Here is a 16849-nt window from a genome sequence, read left to right as displayed (position 1 = left end):
AATAGCATCACGTCTATCCATCCGTTTAAATGAACAGTAATGAAAAGCGATTAAAAAGGAAAGCCAAAACAATCTTATCAGTTAAAAGGTTAAAACAAAAGCTGAACATTACGTATAACAATCCTGCAAACAATCCTGCTTGATTCCAATTTTAGCAGCCATTCATAATTAGAAGGAAATGTTCTTCATATTAATGTGTTGGTAATATATTTTAATATATTAAATAGAAATATCTAATTCAATGGCATGGAGATTCAGATATGTGAGTTTTTTTATTAGGTTTGTGTTTAACGTTTTTTTGCACGAGTACAAATTATAGGAATATAATCTTCTTAAATAGTTGTAAAACCAAAAGTATAAAGAATAATACTTAATTGGCAATCAAGTGTTATCCTATATGATTTATATAACTGCTTGATTTTACGCGAATATTTAAAAATTAAGACTATTTAACGCGTGACCACGTTCTCTGTAAAGTGTTCAGAACGTCGGATTAAATAATAATATTATAGTGAACATAATTAACTTACTTACTTAACCCTAGAAGCCTAATCTACGCCTGCGAGGCGTACAAAAATTCGAATATCGGATGTCTCTTTCTAACGGTTGAAGCTAGCGCGTCGTACTTTTTAGTTATCTCAGTGGCCGACGGGAGCTAGAAGACGGTGCCTGTATCGTTATGGTAAGTCCCGCCATTTTTGATTTATCGAAGTGTTGCATGCCTGCGAGACGTATGTTTAGGCTTTGTGTAACTTTTAACTAAGATTAAGTGATTTTACTTTTGATTGTTTTTCGTGTATTTATATCTTTTTTCGGAATTGTTTCAGTTATAAATATATTACGGTCCAATCTATTAAATAAAGACGACATTATCGCAATTTTGAATGGAGAAGGCAGTCCTCACGAGGATTCAGGTTCCGAAGTTGAGGATGACCATATTATCGACGACGTTCAAAGCAAGGGCTAAAATAATGAGGTGTCTGAGTTCGTTGCGTCATTACAATAATCTGGGCCGTCTGCAGAAACTAATCCAACCATGAATTTCAAAATTTGTGTGTAATAAATGTAAAAAAATCTGTGTGTGGCGAGCACAAGGTTGATTTATGTGTAGTGTGGTCCTAAAGTTAAACTAATCCTTTATAGACCGGTTAGTTGTAATGTTTGATCTAAAAATATATAATTAGCGTAAAAAAAAATTGATACTTTATAAAAATAATATATGTTATAAGTTGATTTTGAAGAAGTAAATTTTTTGTTCCAATTTATGCATATTGTTTTTTATGTTGTAATAAACAACTTTGATTATAGTTATAATTGATAAAAGTGTAGTTTTATTTTTAGTTTATTTCCCAAATTCAAATTTCCGCTTTATTAAAACAATAATAATTAAATAATATACCTAAAATAATGGCTTTTATATGTGTACGCCTCTGAGACGTATATTAAGGCTTTGTGTACGTTCCATATAGATTAGGCTTCTAGGGTTAATACAGTGTTCCGTCTCCGTATGTATCCCGATTTTTGGCAGCATATTTTATCTCGCTCCAGCATTTTCCTATAGACTTGGCAATTGCTTGGCAAGTTGGCCTCTGCAGTCAAAAAAGGCAAAAAGTTAGCTTTGAAAGGCCACGTATCCGTTTTTCCTGAAATCTTAATACTATTATAAAGGCGAAAGTTTGTAAGTATGGATGTATGGATTTTTGTTACTCTTTCACGTAAAAACTACTGAACCGATTACAATGAAATTTAGCACACATATAGAGGGTAACTTGGATTAACACATAGGATAGGTTTTATCCCGGAAATCCCACGGGAACGGGAACTATGCAGGTTTTCCTTTGAAAACCGGCGGAAATCTAGTATTCTATAATTTCTAAAAATATACTAAATATGTTTCAGATAATAAAACTATTTACAATATTTTGCGTGACGCTATCCAGAGGCGCTCTAGTACGAGATTTACATACAGACAGGAGCAAGATCCTCGATGATTATTGTCCAAAAACTGAACATTGTGAGGAGGGGACACATGTCATGTGCATGTATTATAATCCTGTATGTTTATATATTATGTATGTTTATAGATACTAAGATATGTTTGTTCTTTTTCTTAGAAAAAATATTGATCCCATCAAAAACATCCTGTAAAAAACCCAAGTCTCGCAGCTCAGTCTTTCTACCGTCAAAAGTTGTGAGATCCATGTAATACCAAGTCGGTTAATCTATTTAGTGTCTACTTGAAGGACCTTCTGTCTTAAGTTATTACATAAGTTATTATCATGCCAATATTAAAAATATTTAACGTTTTAAACAAATAGATCGACTTGGACATCGCTTGATTTGATTATTAGTATGTATCACACTACACAGCACGACGGGCCAGCGACCAACAGGAACGAGAGTTTCAATCGCGTGAGGCGCGAGAGACTAAAGAATCTAATATAATATTGTAATATTCATTTTGTTTTCATGCGATGTCCAAGTCGATCTATTTGTTTAAAACGTTAAATATTTTTAATATTGGCATGATAATAACTTATGTAATAACTTAAGACAGAAGGTCCTTCAAGTAGACACTAAATAGATTAACCGACTTGGTATTACATGGATCTCACAACTTTTGACGGTAGAAAGACTGAGCTGCGAGACTTGGGTTTTTTACAGGATGTTTTTGATGGGATCTCACTTCTTTTTGTAGAGCCTTTCTTTTTGATACCATCTACTTCTAACGAATTTTGTTAAAGGTCTTATGATATTTTCTTATTTTTATATGTAGTCTTCCTCTTTTTCTTTTCCGGTACTACTTCTTGATTCACATTTCATTGTTCTGTCATTTTGGCGTATATTTTGCTTGTCAGTCATAGAGTAAAATAGAGGCCAGTCTGTCTGTAAGGAGGCTAGTCGCGCCAACAATTTATATATAACAGATTTAAATTATAATATATTGTTTTATTAGATTTTCGTACTTCAAGACATGTCCAATCATGTGTTTTTCATTACGTCGACCATTTTACAAGTAATAATGTTGTTCAGTTTCATGGGCTAAACACACCCTTACCCACCCTATACCCCCTCCCTTGCCTCATATAGTAGGTACCTATCTACACCTATTAAATTTATAACCACCACCAACCACCAACTGCATAAATAACTTTGTAATCCCATATATTTATATGGGATTACAAAGTTATTGATGCAGTTGGTGTATTTGGAAAACTGGACCGAAATTACAAAATATTTAAGTTTTCCCATGATTAAGACACTAAACTCTATATGTATTCCAAATATGAAGCTTCTAAGTCTGCTAGAAGTGCCTTGGACTTTTGATGATCGGTGAGTCAGTGAGTGACAAAATTTAGAAACTTTAACGAGTTGTCATTCTTAAACTACTGGTTCAAATTGACTGAAATTTTAAATATTCCGTGTTTATACAATGCCGGATTAGTTACTGAAGATTCAGGTTTCTTGCTTTATCCACAACCGAATTATAGGGGGTCGAAAAAGGCCCGAATTGCTTCGAGAAAAGGATGGTACGGCCGTGCCGCTTTTTTTTTGCTCGACTTGGCGGGGGCACTGCCGTGCCCCCAGATAACCGGTGACTTTCATGCAATTCTCTATCAGAGATGCTGCGGGCTGCTGCCTTTTAGAAGTAATTTAATAAAATATCGATATTCATTATTATAAGGAGGTAATATTAATTTGCTTAGTTTAGGTAGATGTGATTTTACCTAATCAGAAGTATTTTTAGAAACCTCAATACAACCAGGCACATTTTCAATAAGAGATTACAAGTAAGAGACACTAAGTGTCCATCATGTATTTATATATTTTATTTTTAATTTCATTTACTAGCGTCTGCTATTATTTCTAAGATATCCAATAAATCATTCGCTTTAATACCATAATATTATTTCAGAAAAGCATTATGGGACCACAATGCCACAAATCAAAGGACATCCATATCAGCCCTGACGAGGCCATGCAATTTGTTGATTTAGCTAATGTGTACGTAACCAATGTTTACTTAAAATAGAATACGTTACAGACAAAACTCATTGCCGGCAATGCGTATTGACTAGATCTTCTTAGTCGTGCACCCTTGACAGAGTGGTCGTGGTTATGGTGCTCTATTTAGAGCAGGCTCCAAGGAGATGTTCGTTTGCAAAAATAGCGGACCTAAATCTGACTTCTGATATATATTGTATAGATCCCAGACATCCTATAGACAGATGTTGCCAACCAGTTTTGTGGTCCCCCTCTCCCCACCCCGGTAATTAAATATGGCATACAAAGAAAAAAATAAAAATTTCCAAAACATGCCGTGTGGGCTATCAAATGAAAGAGCTTATTGAGTAGATCACGAATATATAGCATACTATAACATTTCTTACACTTTCTCTAAGATTTTTTAGAAAATTTACGATTTATTAGATTTTTGCGCCTGATAGAAAACTAGAAGCAAATAAATTACATACAATATTGGACTAAGTATAACTTTTTAGAATCATGAAGAATAGGAAAACAAGTTCCAAAGTTTTCTTTTTCCCAAATACGTAATGACTTTTATGAATGTTCTACAGAGTTCGAGGGCATATAGCGAAAGGAGAGGAAATCGGTAAGGACGGGGTCAAACTACCCCGCGCTTACGGGATGTTTAAGGTGGTAAGAACTAAGAATAATTATTTTGATAATAATCTTTTTTATTGTCGAGCCAATTTAATAGGCAACATTTGACGTCTATCAATTTTATCTTCGAAGAGAGGTAACCTGCTTAAAAACATCGATTAAAGTGAATTAATCGATATGGATTTGAAACATTTGTCAATCGAATTTATTAATTTATGATGATTTTTATTCACAAGTAATCAATGCATGCGATTCAAGATGTCAGATTTCGATTTTTAGAGTAACGTCTCTGGTATTTAAAAAGAAAAAAGGTTTATTGACACAAAATTGTAGTGACGTCAGTTCTTCAATTCAGAAATTGTTTATTATGTTTAGAATGGTTTATCAGTAAAATGAAATCTTAAAATTACTTGTATCGGTCATTATTATTATAAATATGTAGTCGTAATTGAAAAAAGTTCAGCAAATGTGCAGTTCTAACAAAACGAAATATCATGTTATTCTATGTCGTCGTTACTAGGTTACGTTCTTGAATTTTGTTGAACTGTCAAATGTTGCCTATTAAAATGGCTCTACTATACGTGGTTTTGTTAACGATGCATGGTATGATTCCTTGATATAAAACCTTATTTTCTAGTACCTAGTAAATAAAATAATTTAGACTTTTGCATTAATAATAATATTTGTTAGAAGTCGATAAACAAAAGGGGGAATACCTAATATTATATTATACTTTTCAGGAATGGGATGAAGAGCTCGCAACTTTTGCGCAAGTGTTGGCGAATCAGTGTATTTTAAGACATGACATATGTAGAGCCTCTAGTAAGTTTATCTACGTATAGTTTTCTTATAATAATACAAATGCCTCCTTAGGTTTATGATTAATAATTCATTACTTGTATTTTTTCTCGAAATTAAAATACATATCAGCGAGGATGTTCACGACGTGCAGACAGCCACCACGTTACCAGAGATAATATTATTATGATTACCATTTAAACTTAATATTTAAAGTAATTATTAAATGCTATATATCTACTACCAATAACTACCTATATTAGCAAATTATTTCTGATGCTATATCAGCAATAATTTAATAATTTACGTATTAATACTATTACTTATACGTTCACATTTATTGTGTGTGTTTTTTTAACTAAATTAAAAAAAATTGACCTAGTGCGTGTGTATTTTACACACACACTACTTATGTCATTTTTTTTTAGTTAAAAATATATTATTAATTATTTTAGAGCGTTTCCCCGAGCCCGGTCAAACGGCCGGCATAGTCCGGTTCACGTTCCCGGACTGGTACTCTCTATATGACGCTGAGAACTCTACAGCAGGTCTGACGAATGATAAGCTGGTGTATGGAGTCCAGCATATCTTTCAAACGTGGTATGCTTTGAAAGAATATGTTAGCCCTGACATGATTAGAAAGTATCCCGATTGGACTGTGTGAGTATTTGTTTTGTGATATTTTTATGTCGTAATTTTTTGAAGTGTAACCTTTAGCGCGTTGAGAGTAAAATAATTTCAGTGTTTCGTTTGCAGTAAATTATTTTTTATCAATATTAAAATGATAACATTTAATTTTAGAGATACAGACAAAGCAGCGGGGCGACTCTATCTAGAGATGATAAATGGTAAATCCACTCGCATAGGTTGTGGATTATCAGCATACGCGGCATATGCTTACCATGCTAATAATGCGGACTTGACTTATAACGTAAGAATAAGTATAATATTTATAAAGTGTGTACATGTCGTCTTCATCTGTTAATCTGCTATTTGATTGAATGACTAGCGCGTTCATTGAATGACGACATCCAATTGAATGATTAAAGGACTACTAGTCAAGTTGTTTAATGTAACGTTTAACGTCGTGACAAAACGTCTTTAAATATACTTATTACTTATAGTCCGGGATACATCGCCCATTTTTGCAAGTGATTACTATCAAGCTAATTTTTCGTGAATAGCTTTATTTTGATGAGATGCCCAATAATTTCATATACGAAACTCTCGATTGTGGTAGCTTACAGAGGTAACAAGGATAAAAAATTTTGATTTGACGGTTCTCAAATATTTATTACGCAATTTGTAGGACAATATGTTTGTTGAATTATATAAGTATTAAATAAGTGAAAATAAAAAAATCAGCTGGTTAGTAATCATTTATGATGACTTCGTTATCGATACACATTGGAAAGGGGGACTCTTTGATCAAACCATAGATTTTGTAGGACAAATATTTTTTCGAATAATTTAGATAATTATTATCTTTAGATTGAACAAAAAAAAACATTCAGTTAGTAATTAATATTTGAGAACCATCAAATCAAAATATTTTATCCTTGTTTCCTCTGGTAGCTACCACAATCGAGAGTTTTGTACATGAAATTATTGGGCATCTCATCAAAATAAAGCTACTCACGAAAAATTAGCTTGATAGTAATCACTTGAAAAAATGGGCGATGGATCCCGGACTATTACATATATCGCCATATTATATTTTTGTGACAGGTAATTAAAAAACCACGCACCTAACCTAACCCACTCCCTTATCCATACCACCATGCTAAATAGTAAATAACCATGAATCTAACAATATGTAATGCTAAAATATGACGTTAAGTCTACAACTATGACTACTGACATAATATAGATTATAGACAGTAAAGATTTTTAATAAAAGAAAAATATGAATTAAATAAAAAATTACAGAACATACAAATAATATGCAACTATTCGACCCGGAGTCGTCCAGGCGAAGAGGTGTATAACATGAAACCACCAACGAGCAACGATATAGGCTACACCTTACGATGCGGCTGTCCTGTGGGTTATGATGAAGATCCTAACTGCTTATGCTATCCTAGTAACCGAGGCAATCGTATGTATAACTACTGCACCCCGCGTTTTCACCCGCATGATTCCGCTCCTGTTGGTCTTAGCGTGATGATATAGCCCATAAGCCTTCCTCGATAAATGGACTATCTAACACCGAAATAATTTTTCAAATCGGACCAATAGTTCCTGAGATTAGTGCGTTCAAACAAACAAACTCTTCTGCTTTATAATATTAGTATAGATAATAAAAAAGCATATTTTTTTAAATATTAATAATATGTACTTACAATTGTTTTAATTTCATAATCACTCACAATATTTTACAATTGTTTTAATTTCATAATCTTGGGAAAATTAACTGATCGTTTGTTTTAATTTTCATTTGACGTAATTATAAGCATTCATGGTTTTTTTTGCCGCGGCTTCTATAGCGTTCGAATTCTAAATTTAAATCTAAAGACATAAAATGTTCAGTTCAAAAACGTATACACACAGATTAATTAATATACTTACCAAAATATTAATTGTATATATTATTTTAAGCTGAATTGTGTGAAAATGATCAGTGCAAGCCTTCAGTGGTGCTACTTCCTATATTCACTGTAGAAGATGCGCCGGAGGATAAAATGATTCACTCAAATAAAATGTAAGTTGATAAAATTTCGACTGGCTGTTATATTACCTATATTTTTTGCAAACACTTTCGATATACATTGTGAAACATTGACTATTTTTCTATCAAAATAAAAATAATTTCTGTCAATATGCGCACGTAAGTTAGTAGATAGTGCGTAGCTACTATAGCTACATGGTAGCTAATTGTATTATTATTATTTTTTTCAAATAACATAGTGTGTGGAAATGATATACCTACCTACTAGATTTTTCTTAAGATTTATCTACGTTGGTAATGTAAAATTATGTTTTTGAAGTAATGTGCTTAACTTTCAGGGTTTCTAACAACACAATAAGATTAACTGACTCCTTTGAAATATTCGATAATTTCGATAAATTTACTAAGAAAGTAAGTATAAAGGTCTTATAATAATAATTTCAGATTCAATGAATTCCATTTTCGAAATGTTTGAGCCGCAATAATATACTGTAGAAAATAGTAAATATTATACATACCTAATACTTATGTTTTCCCATTCGATACGAATCGATAAGGTTTGAAAAGACTTGTAAGGACATACATACCTTGTCTGCCGTCCATGTTTTAATTAAATACAATTCACCGATTTCACCAAAATAAACAACAAAATACTTATGAAAATGAGTCAATAATGCTACTCTGTCAACATACAGTCGACGACTGACATTGACGAATGATGATAGCCACTGCATTTCAACAACTACCCACATTTTAATAAATAATTTTCTTACAGTGTGTCTTGTATTTTTTCAGCCATTTTTACATAGTACGCCACATCATATTTATCATGAGGATCCAACTCGCAAAAATCAGAGGTAAAAAAATGACTTTTCTTATAAATACTAACACTTTGTAACCATTCTTAACCTTAATATATAATTTTTCTCTTTATGAATCTCCTTACTTATTTTAGGAAGCGGATTGAACAAAAGCATACAAATGTGGGTAGGAGGTACTTCAACAATCAAATACAAAGTGCCCCCTACCGGAATACACCTGCAAAAAAAATTGCATCTCCATCACATATAAAAGTAAGTTTATTTTTAGAGACTTTAACATACCTAATATTCAGGGCCATCGTTAAAACTTATTCGCCCAATAAAGTATTACACGATAACATTAAAAATTAAAAATACAGGCAAAGAATACATTTTTGAAATGGTACCTAGTTTAATACGTTATTCGACGAATAAGTATTAACCGAGGATTGAAAAATCAGCCCTAAATGAAAGTAAATACTGATTTCTCAATCATTTTTATATGAATTAAAATACTAATAAATAATAATTAAAAATATTCAATTAATTTTATTACAGAAACACAGGTCTGGTCAGAGCATATTTTCACGAACGGCAATATTTGAATTACCAAATAGAAAACTTTTAACTAAGACAACTAAAACTCCACCACTAATAAGAAAGGATGTCGTACCCAGAAAAGACTTCACAAATGTACGAAAACTTGTAACAACGTATTTAAATAGAAGAAGAGCAAATGGTAAAGATTTGCTCTCGAAATCTTTAAATAAAGAAATAAAACATCTGTTTAATGATTCGTCTTTGGAAGAGCATGAAAAAGCTACGGAAAGTACTCTGAAAACTACAATCAGCATTATTAATTTTAACCAATATTTAAAAGATAAAACGTTTGACTACAGCAATGCTTCTAGAAATTCAGCTTTTAAAGTAAACCATGATAACGGTGAAGACCAAAATGTATTAAACTTAATAAATGATTTAAAAAGTGAAGTAAAACTTATAGATTTCGATAAGAAGGAGAAAGAAATATTCGATGCTAAACTTCGCCAATTATATGATACTCTAGCAATAAATGCTGACGATAAATTAAACACTAATTTTAATTCAAGAAACAGTTCTATACAAAATGGAAAATACAGAACTTTCAATGACTTAAAAACAGACCACCATAAAGATAACATTAAGAAAAATCCTAATAATGATCATTTTGATAGGCTGTTTCATAAAAAGTTTATGCACGAATATTCTACTGACAATATTGGAAACGAAAATGGTCTCAAACATACAAAAGATGGTATACCTAATGAAAACAAACTAAGTAAAATATATGGAATAAGACGACGAAACAAAGATTTCTATAGAAGAACGGGTAATGGCGATATAAGAAATAATTATTATTTAAGAAAAGACAATTTTGATGAAGGCTTAAGTACAGATAGAAGGAGATATTACCAAGAGAAACTCGACAATCTGGAAAGAAAATTGAAGAACATGCGTGATTATAAACGAAAAAATATAGTAGGTATTCACTTTCAAATACGATGCAGATTAATTCTTTCTTTAAGTTTTAACATGTACCTACACTTTTATTTGCGTATAATATGAGGTAGGTTAGTGTTTCTTGGTTCCTTAAATCAATACAAGGGCAATTTACATCAACTATAGCACAACTTACTACTTAGCAAGCTGTTTTATCACCACGCTGAGTAGGCATAAGCATGTTCCATTTTTTATGTTTTTTCTCTCTTCTTTCTAAACTAACACAGACTGACGTATTATTTTAACGCTTCTAGATATCTGCAGATGACCGCCACCTCAGACCAATGAAACCAGCAAACGAAGTCGAACGACGAAGATCAGAAGATAGCAATGTATTTTATATGCCCGATAGAGCTAGATTTTTACATGGGTTTAAATAAACTTTCAGTAGTTATGCTTTCTTCAATTATTATTTTTCTAATAATGAATGGTACAAGTACCTGTAGAATGTAGCGCAGTAAATTTTTGATAGCTAATAGGTTTGGGTTTGAAGGTACAATGATTAAGTGATTCTAAATCTAAGTTCTAAATATACCGTTAGCGTTACCGACATCATGCCTATAATCTCATATAATACATACAATATGCATAAGACGAGTATGATGAGTATTGAGTAATGTTTCTAAATAATTTCTTAAACTGTTTTTTTAATTATAATTATTATAAGAAAATTGATTTTTTTAAACCATTTTTAAACGTAGCATTACTTATTACTAACTATCTGTTGCTATGAATAAATATATTTTTTTATCTTCAATCTTTCTTCTTCTCTTTGTTTTGTCTGTACTCTTTGATAGTCACTGTCATAATTATTGACACATACCGGTAAATGTTGCCATCTATAACAAAAATATAACTGAATCAAGGCAAATTTAAAAAATTGTGGGTTTAATAATAGCATTATTTTGATTGATAAAAAATAATACGTACACAACTACAAAGAAATTAATTTTATACATATACAGAGTACTTCTTTCATTTAAAATTAATATAAAAGATATTCTTATATTATTTATATTATTGAATACATTTTTAATATTTTCTTGTCGCTACATAACAATACTTTTTGTTTTCATTCACACGGTTAACAATAACAATTATAATTTAATGTTTTAAAACTTTAAAATACCTATACCCATGAATAAAAATTACATGTTGAGAATATATAATTTTAATTTTTAATAATTATTCATATTGGCATTACCCCAAAAATTCAAAGCAAAATTATTGAGGAAGTTTAGAAAGTGTGCTAGCAACACCAGTACGGCCCGTCGCGCTGCGCGTGGTAATCAGCTATGAACTAATCATTTCAGTTTTGTTCATTACGGAATAAATTTTCTCGTATCATTTAATTATAAATTCGATGATTTGTGACAAAATTAGTGTAGTGAAAATGACATTGATAATTTAATATAGAACTATCAATAATTAGGTGTAGCTATCTGTATTTATTTGTTATAAAAGTGTTATAATTGAGTGAGTATTATGAACTTTGAGGACTATGAAACCCTCCCGACCCAGAATTCCATCACACACATGACAGCCGGCGCTATCGCAGGGGTGATGGAGCATTGCGTAATGTACCCGCTGGATTCGGTCAAGGTGAGCTATCCTGAACTGGCGGAGTCTGCCAGAATTATATTTCGATTTCATTTGACAACCTAACCTAGTATGACAACGAGTGTCGGCTGTTACGCCACCACTTGATCAATTGTTATGTAAAAAATAGATTCTTACTTTCTTTATTTATTTGGTAACCAATGAGTACTGGACTGGAAAGCAAAATCTGAATATATGACACGTGACCAAACTTGATAGAACTATGTTTTTCATCTAGTCAAAATCACTATTTTTACCTTATTATTCAACCAACTATAACTCGAGAAAGTGTATATTTTACGTAAAAGGAATTCATTAAATTACACCTGTAGTTTATCAAAACAACAAGGTTATGTTCAATTCTATTCATTGGAAACAGTTTCAAATTAGATATGTTTTCTATTTAAAATAAGAACCATGGAAGTCTAGTTGGAAAATTATAAAAATAATAGTTGGAAGAATAAAAAGAAAGTTTTACAATACAGTTCCTTATCAAATTCCTATTAGAATAATGTTTTCTACAATAGGAATCAAATTAAATGACTGAATTCATACATTTTTAATGTTTTTGCAATATTATTATGTGCTTTTTAGCCCCAGGGTTGAAGTGTTTGCGATTTTCTGTTCCTATTATTGATTCTGGGTATATTTATTATATGCTTAGTGTGAAACATACAACAAATGGTATTCGTTTTTCTGCTTTATACTCATAAAGTACAAGATGCATCCTTTTCACTTACTTTTTTTATAATAGTTAAATAGTTATTGGTTAAGTAAATAAATTGTTCTAAATCACAGTTTTTAATTTGTAATAGTTTTGTAAATCCTGTTTCTAAAGTTGTTAATTGTCTATTTAATTAATTAAAATTGTGTTTGTAACGATGACTTTATGCAAAAGCTCTCAGAAATAAAAGTAATGTAGTTTGTTTCAACTTTTAACCATGACCTTATCGTCAGCAATCAACTTAATAATACAAAGTGAATCAATCCATCTCAATATTTGGATAATCATTAGTTAAAAGTTGAAAGTTTTTCACCAACATGCTTATCTTTTTTAACATACTAGCTGTGCTCCACGGTTTCCCCTGCATTGCTCTGCTCCTGTTGGTCTTAGCGTGATGATATATAGCCTATAACTATGTATATATATTTTTCACGAACATTCAAAACAATAAATTTACAATTTGTAGCATATGAGTTTATTTAGCTCTTTCTGGTGTAATATAATTCTTTTTCTTTTTGTGTTACTTATGTATTAAACAACTTTTTATGTTATAGAATAGGTTTATGTTTAAACTTAGCACTGAAACTAAAACTTGAAATTACCGGCCGGTATATATTTGCCAGTATTTTTTTCATTTTTATTTCTATCTCAAGTCAAGTAATCAATACTTATGATAAATTGATAAGCTATGGGTTTTGCAGCTTAGTCACTATATCCACTCTATTATTATAAAGAAGTATAATATATTACAAGCTCAAATAAATTATAAATACACCCATTATATTGCATACTAAAATATATAAAAAGTAAACAAAAATAGTAAGCAAGACATGTTAGGCATAATATGTGGCATTTGGCATTTACATACTCGGACACTACTTCCAATAAGAGCTGTATTCTTGAAGATAATATCTGTATTCAATAAACATAGTATAAAATAATAATATGGCAGTTATTAAACTTTCAACTTAATAAACAGCATTTGAATTGGTTCATTAGTTGGGAGTGTTACAATGCCATACTAACGCTAAAATTGCCTTTGTTTGATGAAATAAAAGATGGCAATAAACTTTGTTATAAATGGAATCTATTATAATATAATATGTATATATAAACATTGATAAGAAACAAGAAAAAATTCACAAAATATATTAACAATATAAAAAATAATTATAAGTTTAATCAAATCTTGCAATTATATGATACAAATATGAATATTAATTAAAATTTATTGCAATTTATAAAAATGTTTTAAGAATTTCTTTTTTTTTTTTCAAATACATATTAGTAAAAACAATCAAAACAACAATCCTCTTGCATTTATATTATGCGAGTCACAATTATTTTAACTCCCAGTGTCACAAAGCATTAAAAGAAACAAAAAATAAGTTACATCTACTTTATTGTATTTAAATGAGGAAATAATCGGCTTTATTGGACTTCTGCCAGCAAACCTGAGTTTGATAAGCGGTGTCACAGTCATCTGCACCTTTCTTTGTCCCACAAGCTCTTAAATGGTGTTCAGAGCGTTTTCTAAAATCATCAGGCAAGAGGGCAATAACGGCTTCCACATCAACGTTCCCTTCAGACATCATTCCTGCGGTTTCCATGGTACATTTCATGTAGCACTTGAGTTTATCGTCCGGAGTGAGGTCAGCTCCCTTGTTTACTCCTTCGACTAAGGTCAGGTCCACTCCTGTCTCTGACGCACAGCTGTCACGAAGCATCTGCGCTAGTTCTGCCATTTCTGCGTCCATCGCTAGACTTGTACTTAGCAATGTAAGGAGTAATGATAAAAGACGGATACCCATTTTGAAGTTTTACTTTGTTCCCAATGTTGTTAGCTGCAGCTTCTTTTTAACAGTGGACGGGATTTAAACGGATTGGTTTTATATAAATGTTCAATGTCATCGCACATTGTTTATGTGATATGAAAATTATATGTTGCTTTCTTCAAAATGTATGATTACTAGAGCTGTTTGTATTAGCGTGTAGGGTGTAATTTTTATTACCTCTTTTGTAGAATCATTTTGAAAAATTGTATACTTGTTAAATTGTGGATTGCTGGCAATTTTTTAAATTGTTAGCAGCGGATGCGAAAGATTATGTTTTAATTATGTAATTTATGGGGTATTTTTTGCATATTTACAAGTGAATAGGAAATGGGAAGTGAATTGAAATTGACAGTAATGACCTGTCTATAGGCTGACTGATACATTACAAATGTTTATTAAATTTAACAATTTTAAGTTAATTATCATTATTTAAATATCTCTTGTGGATGTGACATGAATGGATTGCAATATTTAGATAAATGGAAAGATGAACAAATCCATTTTATATTAAAGGTCTCTCTTAATTTGAGATAGTGAGTTATAATTTTAGATGTTGCTATTAAACCGATATTCTGTTTCTATTGTAATTGGTCGTCAAACTATAAATTGTCAAAAAAGTTATAAAAATATGGATTATGTCAATCAGGGATATTGCTATCTAATAAAAAAAAAAATGTTTTAATTAAAGAAAGTCTCTACTTCAGAATTTATTAGGATAGTTGGTAAGTAGAATACTGAAGCATTTTTTTTGGCAGTTTTACTTTAGTAAGTTTGGTTGTTTCAGACGCGCATGCAATCCCTGCGATCGGCACACAATGGCAGCATCGTGGAAACGTTTCGCTATATGGTGCAGCGGGAGGGCCTGCTCAGGTAATTTTTAATTAGTTTATGGGCCAACTTCACAATGGGCAGCGTTGGGCGAGTAGAGGTAATCACGATAGTGTAGCGTAGAGTATGATCGGCCATCATTAGGGATGTTCATTCATAATCGCCGTAATGGCAAACGCCGACAATCATTTGTGGCCAACGCTGCCAATTGTGAATATGAGGATTGTTAAAGGCAAGTGAGGTATTGCATGTGAAATGAAACCAATAAACGTTTGAATATCCAGAGATAAATGATCAAAATCCGAAGTCTTCTTCAAATGTTGTCCCTAGACGATAGATATTGCAGCATGACATGCATATCGTTGTTTGAAAGGATAGACATACTGTAAAAGCTATACTAACCAGGAAAAACTAAGGAACAAGAAGTCCCACATTAAGTAGTACCTACCCTATGAAAATCATGTGTAAATATATCACTACGATATTAGTCAGTCGGTATTCAAGTTGGTTGCCAAATTCCTATTGCCTAAGTAACAGTTCGTTTTCCTCTTGGGCCTACGTATTAATGCATTTAATATAAATGCTAGGAACCTTTTACTTCCTACCCATATTAGCATGTTGGTCACTGGGTTGGAATTTGGCAATTTATTCCATAGAAATTTGTAATATTTTGATCACACATAAATTATACAAAAATGAGTAAAAAAAATTCCAACAATTTCTTTTTATTAAGCGATCGATTTCCTGGGTAGGTTTTCAAGGACACTTACAAGGGCACCCGATTAATATATAATAGGACTAGACTACGACTCGGCTTAACAATATAGAAAAGGTATATATTAATCGCTAGTGTATTTAGCACATACTGTATCTTGATATAGATTGTTAAGCTTACCCCTGTCTGGTGGTATGTGGTTGTCGTAAAGGCAAACAGCTTTTTGCATGTACAATTGTACAGGGTGGAAATTGTCTATAGGCCCTGGGTACTTGAGATACTGGAGATAGCAAAGTTTGCTGAAATGATTTATTTCTAAGGACATAGAAGGATATTCGAAAATTCTCTAGCCACGAAGTACTTTCCTCCAGGGCCCATTGAAAATATCCACCCTGTTAATTAATTAGAAAGTTATCATATGCTTCATTTTCGCATTCTATTATTTTTGCGATAATTATTATAAATGATTTAATATAAGACAACATACATTGCACTCGATGTCAGTAACATCTGTGTTAATATTTATTGTTCGTCTCAACTGGATTACACTGTATGACGATACGCTATCAGTCTATTGTTTATAATAATCACGGCAGTATTCTGTTTTATCATCATTTTGAGTCAAATTGAAATCAATAGTAATAGTACTATTTATTATAGTAAAAAAATAAATGGTAATATGTAGTACTATTTATGTCTATTTATGTATTCAATTTG

The 16849-nt window shown here is 31.5% G+C and overlaps 3 protein-coding genes across 4 annotated transcripts in view; 2 read left to right on the top strand and 1 right to left on the bottom strand.

Annotated features, from left to right (window-relative positions):
• The first annotated feature begins 1407 nt into the window (after positions 1-1407).
• On the top strand, positions 1408-10811 carry LOC149477900 (uncharacterized). The gene is made up of 14 exons (XM_089709662.1): positions 1408-1422; positions 1900-2055; positions 3917-4005; positions 4581-4662; positions 5367-5448; positions 5880-6084; positions 6226-6355; positions 7354-7522; positions 8023-8125; positions 8431-8503; positions 8888-8949; positions 9048-9165; positions 9451-10410; positions 10686-10811. Exons 1-14 carry the CDS (start codon positions 1408-1410, stop codon positions 10809-10811), a joined length of 2370 nt encoding a protein of 789 aa, XP_089565788.1.
• An 864-nt stretch (positions 10812-11675) lies between these two features.
• mfrn (mitochondrial iron transporter mitoferrin) overlaps positions 11676-16849 on the top strand; it is a 46092-nt gene continuing 40918 nt past the window's right edge. For both annotated transcript variants that reach the window (XM_089709794.1, XM_089709795.1), the window contains exons 1-2: positions 11676-12033; positions 15374-15459. In XM_089709794.1, coding sequence (XP_089565920.1) covers positions 11917-12033; positions 15374-15459 — 203 coding nt within the window. In that variant the 5' untranslated portion in view covers positions 11676-11916. The remainder of the gene's footprint in view (positions 12034-15373; positions 15460-16849) is intronic.
• On the bottom strand, positions 14021-14607 carry LOC149477899 (general odorant-binding protein 69a-like). The gene has a single exon (XM_089709805.1). The coding sequence runs from the start codon at positions 14563-14565 to the stop codon at positions 14164-14166; it is 402 nt and encodes a 133-aa protein (XP_089565931.1). The 5' UTR covers positions 14566-14607; the 3' UTR covers positions 14021-14163.

Source organism: Colias philodice, chromosome 23 (genome assembly GCF_061535455.1).
Source record: "Colias philodice isolate Cphi_HAF_F1 chromosome 23, ilColPhil1 Martin Lab GWU primary, whole genome shotgun sequence".
In the NCBI taxonomy this organism is placed as follows: Eukaryota; Metazoa; Arthropoda; class Insecta; order Lepidoptera; family Pieridae; genus Colias; species Colias philodice.
This window is presented reverse-complemented; position numbering and strand designations above follow the sequence as displayed.

Bases quoted from the DNA above. Each gene is read 5' to 3' on its own strand.
- LOC149477900 (XM_089709662.1), top strand. The intron at 5,449-5,879 runs GTAAGTTTATCT...TAATTATTTTAG, and splicing joins TGACATATGTAGAGCCTCTA to AGCGTTTCCCCGAGCCCGGT. The intron at 8,950-9,047 runs GTAAAAAAATGA...TACTTATTTTAG, and splicing joins CCAACTCGCAAAAATCAGAG to GAAGCGGATTGAACAAAAGC.
- LOC149477899 (XM_089709805.1), bottom strand. From the start codon at position 14,565: ATGGGTATCCGTCTTTTATCATTACTCCTTACATTGCTAAGTACAAGT.